The sequence below is a fragment of the Camelus dromedarius genome, chromosome 8 (assembly GCF_036321535.1).
Source record: "Camelus dromedarius isolate mCamDro1 chromosome 8, mCamDro1.pat, whole genome shotgun sequence".
Taxonomy (NCBI): Eukaryota; Metazoa; Chordata; class Mammalia; order Artiodactyla; family Camelidae; genus Camelus; species Camelus dromedarius.
The window spans coordinates 3,399,012-3,411,669 of record NC_087443.1 but is presented as its reverse complement, the minus strand read 5'-3'; the positions used below and the strand labels follow the sequence as shown (position 1 = coordinate 3,411,669).

The window sequence follows — 12,658 nt, the reverse complement described above, 5'->3', positions numbered from 1 at the left end:
AAAAAACTTGGATGAATAAAACAATATTCAACTGCTTGGCCCTGGTTTTAATTTCTTAGTTCCTTATTTTGGCTTCCCGTAACTGTGACCTTCAGGTATCTCAACAAGATGAGAAAAATCCACCTGTCCACACTTGTAACTCAAGCATCTCTAACTATCCAGTACAGTCCAGTGAAGATATTCTGGTTCATTTTTCTTTCAGACTTTATCCCAGTGAACTCCACTGCTTCCCCAGTGTCCCTAACATTCCCTTGCCCAAGAATCACTTCCTCTCTGAAGCATTTCAGCAGCCTTGAATCTGGCCTTCCGTACTCTTCCCTCCTCTCCAGCCCACACATTCCATTTCTGGATGAATCTCACTTAAGTGTTAATTTAAGGTTCGCATCGCATTAGTCATCACGTTTCTTGCAGGCTCACACACTGCCCCTTACCTGCATTCCATCACCACGCAAGTTAGCACTTCCTTTTTCTGATGTCGTATGTATTACTTCCACAACTGAACCATGAAACTATTCCTCCAGAAGATTACATCTTATACATAACAAACCCATCACATGATGTTAGGCAAAAACCCCTGAACAGCAGGTTAAAATTAGGAGAAAGATAGAGAAATGGACTCACAAAGAATCAAAGGCAGCACACAATTCTAGAGGAAAATAACTGGGTGAGTATGAAAGAGACTGGGGTTGGAGACAGTTAAAAATGATCCCCACTGCTGTTAACCATCTTTTAACTACTGAGAGAGCACTAGCTCCCTTGAACAGTTTCTTCAACTTACAAAGGCTCTTTTCATTAAAAAATACAAATACATTTTGTAAAAAATGTTAGGGGTTTCACGGACTCCGCTCCACCTTCCCCAGTCTCCACAGGTTATTAAAATTAACAAGTCCTCACCCTCAGGTTATTTCAGTAGGGAAGAAAAGGCTTGAAGAACACTGTAAAAAAAAAAAATACCATCTTAATTTTATTACAGCTTGTAAATTAGTTTGATAAAATGCAGTTTAGGCGACCAGGAAAGTCTTAAGTCAAATTCTAGTAATGTCATGAAAATTTCAAACTCTCGGGAGAAGCTGGGAAGGGAGAAATAGGCAAGAGGGCAGAAAAGCCCAAGGGTATTATAAACCTTACCCCCAACAAAGTTTGTAATTATCCTCCTTTATGTCACTGCTTCTGTTAACATACCACGAGGGTAATATTTGGAGTTCCTTGAAAAACAGGGTTTCACGATCAGGTAAGACTGAAAACAGTAGTGTAAAGGAAGTTGGTGTTTCTTCACAGACTTTTTAAGCTTTTAATTTGCTAACGCTGGAAGCTCTAAGAAGGGAATGTGCTATACAGAGTACTTCCCAAATACATCTGGTAATACATTCCTAGAGCATTTCCAGGGGCCAGTATTCTGGGACATTTTGACAAGCACTGTTCTATAGACTTTAAAACTCATCCCTTAAATGTTAAATGAATTTCTGTGAAAATAAATAAAGGGTCATTGCAAAGGTGTGTTAAAAATATACACTTGAGCTTTTTAGGCCTTAAAAAAGTTTCTTTCCTTTTTTTCCCAAAGAAAGGATTTTCTCTTGGTGGAAAGTTCATTAAATGGGGCAAAAAAAAAAACCTAATTACTGATTTTAAAGGTTTGGAGTAAAGCAGTGGTTCTCAACCCAGATGCATATTAAAATCACTGGCCACCTTAAAAAAGCTTAACATCCAGGTACCATCCCAGACCAATTAAACAGGACTTTTCGAGGATGGGGCCTGAGTACTGACTATTGTTTCAACAACGCCCAGATGATTCCAAAGGGGTCTAAAGTGCACTGAACGTGTATGAGACCCACAAAGGTCCAATTACAATAAAGACCAAAAAAAAAAAAAAAAAAAAGCTGCTAGTAATGGTTTCAAGCATTAAAGAAAAAAATTTTTTCTGATTTTTTTTCTTTAGACAAACCTCCAAGTCGTAAGTATTCACGTTCAGACTCGAGCTAAATAGCGTACGCAAAGATACAAGGTGCCCAGCAAACCCTGTACAGCAACCTGGTTAACGGACTTGGCATTTCTGTGGGCAGAATATCCACTTTTCTGTATGTCAGTTGACCCTTTCCGGTAACACATGCTGGAGATACACATTTCAGTCATCACATACAGAAATGAATGAAAGTTACTTAATCTTTCAGAAACAAAATCAAGGATTCACAAACTATGGCATTTTTATTTCAGAGCCTTTGCTTACATTTGTACAATATATTACACAATTCTTCACTGTTTGCAGCTCCTAATATATACTTTATAGCTTTTATTCTATAAGCTTTTCTTCAATGTTTTGCTGTCAACAAATCTTTACAGTCCTGTACAAATTTGAGTAACTTGAAACCATTTTCAACAAAATTAGTTACTGTAAGCACACACTACAAGACTGAAAATGCTTTTCTTAGAAAAGTTGAATGTAAAGGATTCTGACACGTTAGCATCTACAACAAAACGCTTTGAAATTCTCACGTCATATTGCCAGAAAACAAATGAAACATGCCAGCCCCATCCAAAAAAAGCACACGGAACTACAAGTAAAACAGTAAAACAGTCTGTACAGTAAAGGACTGTGTATTAACAGTGCCAGGTATTAAATAGCCTGAATGAACACATCCGCAATATACAAATGTCTTACAAAGGTGTAGAATTAAATACAAGTGCCAAACAGAACAGAGACCGGAGTCATACAACATAAAGTCAGTACAAGTGAAAACAACTTTGCGCTCATTTTGGATTTTATACAAGGCATTTAATTTTATAGGCCTACCACCCCAATTAGCTATTTATACTTAAAATAAAAACCATCCTTTTGAGACAGTTCATATCAACAGCCTTGAACCATACTAATAAAAGTTTACTTGTTCCTGAAGTCCTCTTGTTGTAGCTCATAATAAAATAAGCAATACAAATGAATTATCTGTATTTAAGGAAAAAGAAACATTTACAAGAAAACACAAAAATATAACTGTTATAATTCATTATGAATAAATATACACTTTGAACTGGCTAGGTACAATCTTTATACATTGTTTAAGATTTAATACAGTTTATTAGCCATTTTCTTTTTTCACACAATGTATTATATCAAAATTAAAAAAAAATACTGATTTATAGAAAAATGGCAAAGTACAGTAGTTCCATTCCAATTTGAAGGGGCATGAAAAGCCACTGTAAGACCTTTTAGCCTAATTCAAACCTGTAAACATGTTCAGTCTTTTTAAAAGAGAATCTTTAGTATTTGGTTATCAGGATCGATGTCTAATATCCTGTTAACTGCAGGTTTCGAATTTATAACATGTGCTTGACTTATACAATTAAAGCCACCCTAAGGCGACTTGCTTTAAAAAACAATTAGCTTGTACAAATGAAAATAGGTTCATATTTTTTCATAAATAAATGGAAAAATATCAAATGTTCCAGCTTTAACAAAATACAAGGGAATACATATACAGTAAGTTATCTTACCATGTTCTGGCCACCCGATGACTACGCTTACTGCATTGTCTCTGCAGGCAGTGAAAAGCCTCCGTTCGCCACAGTGGAAGGCCTTCAAGTTACCAGACACACAATTCCCAGACAAGGTGGAAACAATTATTGCTTGAGGAAAAGCAGTTCATTGTACTTTTTCTTCATAAAAAAAGTGCACTTAAGTGCCAAGTCAGCTTGTCAAGAAACAACTTTTAAATATAAAATAGTGCTTGTCTGATTTTTTTTGTGCCACTGTGCAGTATAAAAAAGACGTGGCCCTCAACAGCCATTAAGTGCAAAGTGCTTTAGCAAGTCCCGCTGTCACCTGCACTCGACTGACATTCCGTTCTGCGATGCACTGGACATGGACGGCTCAGCTAACGTTAGCATGACAGCAGCTGTGATGGAGCTGGACGAGGGGGAAGAAGATGACGAGGACGTGGCAGCACCTAAGGGAAGGGAAACCGACAGCTTAATGCAATGGAGACACGACAACAGAAACAAGCAAACACTGGTTTTCCGAGTTCAAATTCTGCTGTGTTCCCCAGGATCATTAAGGGACAAGAGCAGTCAAAGCTTACATAGATCTAACAAAACCTGGTGCATCTCAAGTAACAAAGAAACGCTGAACTACATGAGAAGTAACAAAAAAGGAGAGATCAGGGAATGTTCCTGCAAGGATCAAAGAGGAAAAAGTAACCAGGTTCCCAGTCCACTGAGAGATGGAAATAAAAGAGAGGACAGACTTTCTGTGATAATGAAACAAATATCAAAAAGATCTTTGGATTCACTAGAAAAATATCTGTAATCCATCCCCAAATCTTTTCCCCCCTCCTAACTCCTATATCTTTCTGCTTTGGGAGTTTCTTATGAAATTAAATGATGATGAGAATGGAAGGTTAAATGCTTCTTAAGGCTGGGACAAATAACTCCTGCCACAAATAACACAGTAACTGCTGCGTTTTCTTCCACTTGGTTTACAAAGTGGCACATTATTTATTCTCCTCAAGGAAATTCTCTCATTGTTATAAATCAGTGTCTGAAAACTTTTTTAAAGAATACATGCACAAGGTAAAAAAAAATCATTCAGTATTGGGCTATATGGTGAAAAAAGCCAATCTCCCTCGTGTCCAGGGCCCCCTAGTCCTCCAAACTCCTCTCCCCACTGTTAGCAGCTGCTTCACAGCCTTTAAAACTCCCAACAGGGACTGGCCAAGTCCTGCCCTGGGGCCAGATCTGGCCTGCCTGGGTTAAGAAAATTCTACTGGAACACAGCTATGCCCATTTGTTCACATCTGGCCTTTGCCAGATTTCACACCTGCAATGATACAGTCAAGACTACAAGGGCCACAAAGCCCAAAATACTTACTAGCTGTCCCTACAGAAAATGTTTGCTCTTGTTGTAATGAGCTGTAATGGAAAAGAAACTGAAAAAAAATATGTATGTGTGTATATGTATAACGGAATTGCTTTGCTGTACACCTGAAACTAACATTGTAAATCAATTACACTTCAATAAAATATAAGAATTAAAAAAAAAAAGAAAATGTTTGCAACCCTTGTTCTAGAGGAATTTTATCGGCTGACTCTAGAGATGTGATACGCAAATTTAAAATGAAAACACTAGTAACTTCACTTTTAAGTGAACAAGAGGAAGCATAATACAGAGTCGGACTCCTGATTTTTTTTTCCACTTAATCTATCTTAGGGGATTCCTCCTTATCAGTCATACAGATTTCTAAGCTGAATAGTATTCCACTGTATTCATGAATTGTAACTAATGTAATTCCTAGTCTTTTGCTATTACCAACAAGTGAATACACCGATTATAAATAAAAATTTAAATGTCTACTTATTTTTCATCAATGCAATATATCATTGGAGAATACAATTTAATTATTTCTATCTTCTATTATAAATATTTCTGTAACAAATTTCTTTGTGGCTACGTATTTTTCCTTGGGACCTATACTTAGAACCAGAATCAGTTAGTTCTCCAAACTCGCAAACTGTTTCCCGAGATAACTGTGCCAATGTTTCCAGCAGTGCATAAGGACATGAATTTCACTGTTTTCCAAGAATTGGTTTGAGTTATAAAACAGACTATTTCTGTCTGTACTTTTTTTGGTATACACTTTCTACATACCAACATTCAACTTCTTTTCAAATACTCCATCACCCAGACAGACTTTCACCCACCTCGCAAATTAAGAAGCCTAGACAAAGGTGGAGTTAAAGGAATTATCACGAAAGCAGAAGAGGGAAGAAAAATTCATCTGAAGAAAAAGCAAAAAACAACAAGAATGAAAGTGTCTCGGAGGTCGGGACTTAGGGGAAAGAGAAGAGGGTCAGGGAGCAGAGTCCCAGGCTGAGGACCACACGGGCTCCCTCCCCCGCCCCCAGCCCCATTTCCCTGCGCCCCTCACAGCAGAGCTCAGGGCCTCCCAGGGCGCTGTCTCCACCTCCTCACCTTCCTCTCTGGGTTGAACCAGAGCCAACCCAGCCTCTCTCCACGGCTCACCTGAAATGCTTTGCAGAGGTCACCAATGATTCCAACTCTGTCCACCCCCCTCGACCACGCCCCCTCCCCCCTCCGGCCACACACCCCCCACCTGCTCCCGTTTGTCCCCCCCCCAGGCCCCTCCACCTCAAGCGCTGCTGGCTGTGTCCTCTCCTCAGCCTTGCCTCTAACAGTTGGCGTGTCCCAGCCCAGCTTTCCTTCTTCCCTGTTCTACCCACACTGCTTGCCGAGGTGATTTATTCAAGTATAGGGGTTTAAAAACACCACGGGCAATAACTCCTGTGCTACAGAATAGCCCGTAACTTGAAAAGCACACCTCTGAGTCCTGACCTCTCCCCCGGCTACAAACTTCCATCCCGCTGTCCGCCTGCCGTCTCCACTCGGGTGCCTAGTAGGGGCTGCAAAATACGTCACATCTAACACGCAAGGTCTGGTCCTTTCCGCTGTCCCAGAACAATCTCCTTTCTAGGTCTTCCTCGTGTCCAAAACTGGCACCAGGATCCAGCTGTTCAAGATGAAAACCTACAAGCCATGCTTAACTTCTCTCTCTCCTTCATCCACCACACCGTCCATCAGCAAGCACGGCTAACACCACCGTAACTGCTTCCACCGTTACTGAAACCATCCTAGTCTGGGTCACAAGCGGTGGGCGCCCAAGTCACCACTGCTTGTGCCACCAGCCCCCTCGAGTCTCCTTCCCACAGGGCCAGCAGCGGGCTTCAGAAAACTACACACGGATCACGTCAGCTGTGTGTGGAACTTCCTATCAGCTGTCTATCTCAGGATAGAATCTAAACACCTCCTCCTGGCCCACAGGGCTACACATGACTTCTGTTTACCACATTTTCACTGAAATGGTTTCTTTCTGTTCCTGGAAAGCACAAGTGTACTTCCCTCTCAGAGCAGTTCTCCACCTGCGTGATTCTGCCCGCTACAGGATATCTGGCCCAGGCTGGACGCATCTGTGGTTGTCACAACCATGGGGCGCTGCTGCCATCCAGTGGGTACAGGCCAGAGAGGCTGTAACATTCCAGACTGCACGGACAGCGCCCCGCCCCCAACACAGCAAAGAATTATCGGGCCCAAACGTCAGGGATTCCAAGTCTGATAAACTCTAGCAGGGAATACGCGCGGTTCTCTCCGCCTGCGACCCTTTTACAGACTGAACTGTGTCTCTCCCAAGTTCTGTGCTGAAGCCCTAATTCCCAGTGTGACAGGATTTGGAGCCAGGGCCTTCAGGGAGGTGATTAAGGTTAAATGAAATCATAAGGGTGGGGCCCTAATCCAACAGGGCTGTGTCCTCATAAGAAGAGGAAGAGAAACCAGAGAGTCCATCTCCCTGTGCACAGGGGAACCACGCAGCGGCATTCTGCCGGCTACGGAGAAGCCGCAGGAGGACCACGCACGGCGGCGACGCGGGTCTTGGGCTCCGGCCTCGGAGCTGTGAGAAGGTGCCCGCGGCCGTTTCAGCCTCCCAGCTTATCTGCCTGTTGAAATGACAACAAAGGATTGAGAGTACTGTGGAAACGTAATGTACAGAACAGCAGCAGGTTCTGAGGAAACTGACTCCAGCGCGGACAGACATCCTACATCCTACCGTGGGTGCAGCGCTATCCCACAGCCGCGCGGGGGCCGCGGGGGGAAGGGAGTCAACGGGCGCGGCCAGCTCCCTTGCCGTCTCACTTTCAGAGATCGCCACAGCCACCCCAACCTCCGGCAGCCAGCAGCCTTCAAGCCGGAGACAAAGCAACTCCGCCTGCAAACCTTAGGACTCACTGAAGGCTCAGGCGGTGGTCAGCATCCTTCGCAGTATTTTTTAACTGAGGCACATACGCTGCTGCTTTAGACACGACGCGGCCGCAGCTCAGACGGCTGCGCGGCGCGAAGGAAACGGAAACATTCACGTGGCTCGCTTCAGTGTGACACTCGCTGCGTCGTGTCTGGAAACGAGCCTGCGGCAGCGACTCCAAGATCGGCCCACCTCGGCACGGCAGCCGTACGGCGCCCCGCCCGCACGTCCGCACCCTCTCACCCCCTCCGCGCACGCGGGTCCCCAGGGACGCGCGGTCTCCCCACCGCCCGGGTGGGACGAGTTTGGGGGGAAGAGGAGTGTAAGCTCCATCAAAGTGAATACGACGGTTTGAGAGAACTGTTTCTTTAGCTAAATCTCTATAGATAAGGGTAATAAGCCAGAGGGATAAAGAACTTGCCTGAAAACACACCGATACAATTCATGGGAGCCCCACTGCAGCACAAACTGCTCATGTTTAAGTAAAGGAAGGTCAGAACACCTACTTTCTCTCTCTTTCTTCTTTAAACGCTTTCTCCTCCGATCAATGGAAGCTACTTCAGATTTTAATGACAGATAATGTTTTCTGATTTCTTGTAGTTTTTCTTGAAGAACTGTGATGCGTTCAGCACTTGTCATGTTTTCCAGGTCCGCTGTGAATTGAAAACTTTCATGAATATGCATTTTTGAACAAAATTTTCAAATATAAAAGAGAACATATAGTGTTGTAGAATGAGGTCAAGACAGAGAAACTAAAAATGAGGTTTGTAAATATATGTCTGCCTAAGTTTTTTTTCCCCTAGCTTAAAACAATGCCTGGCACTAACATACGCATGGCATTTTGTGACTGAATGAGTGTGCAGAACTAAAGGTCTCATGACCTAAACATGAAGGTTAGAAATTCCGCATTCATGCACAGTATCACCACACTGTATCATTAAAAATCATACTCAGAAATGAGACTGCAAAGACACCAAAATGTTCAAACTGCTATATTTTTGAGAGTTAGGACTGTGGATAAATTTTTCTCTTTTGTCCTTCTTTGTTAGATTTTTTCATAAGAATGTGTAACTATTAACTTGGAGGAAAAATTTCAAATGCTCTAAAGCTATTTTTAATCTCCTAAGAATATTTCCCTGTGTGAGAAACTCTGGAGTAGTCTCCTCCCTCCAAAAAAAAATGTGTAATGGATATTCTCATACACACAGAAACACAGACAGCAGAGCCACACACACTCATCACCCAGCTTCAGGAATCAGCAGTTTGCAGCAAACTCTGTCTCATTTGTACCTCGGCCAAGCCCAACCCCCAACATCAGGTTTTTTAAGGCAAATTCCCAGCACTGTAACAGAAATATCTAGTCAACGTTGATATCTGCCTCAATGCCTTAAAATTTATCGTTTAGCAATTTTTTATTCAAATCCAGATCCAAATAAGGTCTCCGCAGTGCCATGGTTACTGTGTCTCCAGGTCCGGTCATAGCCACTTTCCCAGCGTCGCCCGAAGCCAGGCTGGCCAGGCTCGCGTGCCTACTGCCGAACCGGGGAGCAGGCGCGTGGCACTTACACATCTGAAAGCTCCACTTGTAAACTTTGGGTAGTCGGCTGCTGGCTTCCTTGAGGTCGGGGTCCTTGTCGCCATTCTTCCCGCACTTCCCTGGGGAATGTGTCCTCGCAGGGGACTTGGCGCCATGAGACTTCAGCCCAGAGGAGGCCGACTTGACGGGCTGAGTCTTCGCTGCGCTCTCACCGGCAGAGAGCTCCTCACTGTCACTGCTGTTTGCTGAAAGAAAAAGAAAAGCACCAAAGGATGTCACAGATTTTAGTGGACAATTTAAAATTAGCCATTTGAATGTGTTACTACAGTAAACAATCTGCCTTGCAGACCCTGCCTACAAACCAGGAAAGTCATCAAGCACAAACGCAGCAGCAGCTCAGGAAAACAAAAGCCAAAACCTCTTCTTACCTGAATTGCCAATAATACGTTTTTTTAAAAAATACTCAAACTAACCTTCTAACACCTGGCAGAGCATCCCGTGCACAGTACCTATCTGCATGCCCTTTCCTTCTGTGTTAGCATGTCTAACGAAGAATACAGCACCTTTTAAAATGGTTCAAAATGGAGACTTCTTAAATTTTATACTTTGAACATGTGCACAGACTGCGTACAGGACATTTTCCTACACCTTTAGCCACAAACAATGCATAATCGTCAGATTCAATATGGGATTCTTTGGGAATAAACTTTAAACTTTGATATATACAATGGATTTCTTATGAAACTCCTACATAAGAGATTGTTGACTAAAATAAACCAACAGTTTTATCCCAGTAAGTATTTCAGTAATTTATGAAGAATTCAAAAGTCTATACTATAATTCTGCTACATTTGCCTTGGCTGATTAAAGCCTCAGCACTAGATTGAAAGTGCTTAACACCCTGACCGATGACCATGTGAACAGGTGACAGGATTGATACTTCCATAAACCACCTCTGTCTGGATATAAAGTCGTATTTTAGATTCCATGAGAGTTAATTCACTTTACTAAATTATTCGAGGACGACTGTTTCCCCATTCTGATTCACCAAGATGTAAGCCCAATAATTAAAATGGGAGCATACACGATCAACTGCTAAGTCTCTAAATTATCTGAATGTGTTAACTGCCTTGTTGAAGATGAGCCCTCTTAGAGAATGTCATTTAAATGGTAAAATCTTGAAGACAAAAATATCACAGTGTAATAAGAAACATTCTGAATATCCTGTCAGTTACTCCAAATAACTGGTGGTCAGTTTGGCATCAAGTTTATTTTCATCTATCAGTTCTTCTTGGAACAACAGCTACCCAAAAAAAAAGAAAAAAAAAAAAGGCAAATTTAGGCTCTAAAAGCCTGAAAAGTGTTCCAGATAGGAAAGATACATAGCCAGTACCCTCACTGTGGAGCTGGAGGAATAAAGAAACTCCACCAATCTTTTACACACATCCTAAAAGCCTCCCTTCCCCGTCCCCCCACTGCTGCTCTGGAAGCCCTGGCAACTCCTAGCTAAGCCACCCCAGGCGTGGCCCCACTCTGATGCAGTGGTCTGCCTCAGCTTGGCTTTCGTGGCCTTGCTGAGCACAGCCGCCCGGGGCCCCGAAGGATGCCATATTCACCGCCTGGAAGTCATAAGGGCTCAGCAGAACCTCGGGGAGCTGGCCGCATAAGCCTTTTCTGCACTGAAGTGCAGCCAAGCCGGCCAAAGGTCAGGCAGTGGAGGTGGCAGGAGTCTCCTGGAAGAGCAGCAGGAGGTCAGTGTGGGACACCTGAAAAAAAATTCTTTACATATTTTCTGCTTCTTACTTTGTCTACAAAAGAGAGATAAAATGTGCAGCTCTCAGGAGAAATACAGTATATATATATTCCTGTAGGTCGATGAACAGAGTCATTGTAAAGTTATCAGTTAGAACACACTTAACCCAAGTATTCTCACAGCTGCTCTTGGGTACGCAGTTTATGATACCAAAGACAAAGGCAGTAGACTGGAGTTACGGGAATTACAATTCTAAACTATCTTGACTGCTCTCTTCTAGGCTGATTTTGCCTGGAGAATCACAAAGCAATCAAATTCATTGTAATAAAAGTGTAACTGAAGCCTTTCATAATTCGTAATATAGATAACCACAAAAGAACTGCTGAACATAAAACAAAGACGCAGATGTTTATATTATATTGGCTATTTCTTTTTTAAGAGATTACCTGATCATTCATCAGCAATGGATACCCCTGCTGAAGAACTAAATTGCTTAATCCTAGGGTTTACCTAGGATCAGAAGACTTCTGTGTAATTTTCTGGGGTAGAGACAAAATCAGAGTATTGAACTATCCCCATATGCTGAATAACCTTTTCTTAGTGGAGAAAAAAACATATCCATCATTATCTTCATGTTTAAAAATGAGAGATTTCACACTTACTGCCTTTTCCCTTCTTTTTGTTGTTTACCACCGTTGCTTTATGGCTTCGCTTCTGCTTTTTTGATGAACTTCCTCCTCCCTGAGCTTCTCTCACTCTTTTCTGGCCTGTACAGGCTTTGATGGGAAAGGAATTAAGTTAATACAAAATAAAACCAAACTTTCCTCAGGTGCAAATTAATTTTGCATTTTAGAAGAACAGGGCAATTCTGAAAATATACATGTTCTTTACGTGATTTATAAACTATCATAGAAATTACTACAATTTAAAAAATAAACTGTCATTAATGAGCTGAATTACTGCACATAATAAAATTAGTTTTTAAAAAAGAAAATAAAGTATGTACATTTTTCTTAGAAAAATCATATATAAACTGAAAGTAGTGCTCAATGTAGTACTGGGGTTTATGAGTCTAGTAATTCTAAAACAGGTCTATGCTGAAATGTGTTAAAATTCAGTAAAACCAGAATAATTACAAATTAAAATATAAATGCTTTATCTTAAAATGATATTGATGAAATTTTAAAATGATACAATATTAATGGAATTTTAGTAGCAAGTCGCACATAATTATATAATAAATTTATGATAAATTGTTTTTATCATAATTAGTAACAACAACTTAGCTCCTAAGGACAATGGTTAATAGGTACACCATTTACAAATCCAGCATAGCAGTTCTAAGAAACATTGCATCTTCTTGGTAGAAAGTTATCCCAAAACATAAATATCTCCCTTTTCTTCAAGGAACAGTCCGAGTCCTACCTTTCCTGCTGCTCACTCCAGACTATACTTCCTGTACTGCTAATTTGAGCCTCAGCACCCACTGTGTTTCTCTGTCTAATTACTTATATTGCTTCTTACACCACACAGTACGGTCTCTGTCCTAGGATTAATAGTCTTATCTCC

At 41.7% G+C, this 12,658-nt stretch overlaps 1 protein-coding gene across 5 annotated transcripts in view; it reads right to left on the bottom strand.

The window, feature by feature from the left end:
* Positions 1–2,183: 2,183 nt before the first annotated feature.
* ARID4B (AT-rich interaction domain 4B) overlaps positions 2,184–12,658 on the bottom strand; it is a 127,697-nt gene continuing 117,222 nt past the window's right edge. For 4 of the 5 annotated variants that reach the window (XM_010979781.3, XM_031460827.2, XM_031460828.2 and 1 more), the window contains 4 exons: positions 11,752–11,865; positions 9,366–9,581; positions 8,306–8,452; positions 2,184–3,938 (listed from right to left, as the gene is read on the bottom strand). In XM_010979781.3, coding sequence (XP_010978083.3) covers positions 3,811–3,938; positions 8,306–8,452; positions 9,366–9,581; positions 11,752–11,865 — 605 coding nt within the window. In that variant the 3' untranslated portion in view covers positions 2,184–3,810. Of the gene's footprint in view, positions 3,939–8,305; positions 8,453–9,365; positions 9,582–10,952; positions 11,103–11,751; positions 11,866–12,658 lie in introns of those variants that run through there. The other variant, XR_010381808.1, reaches the window with a different exon arrangement.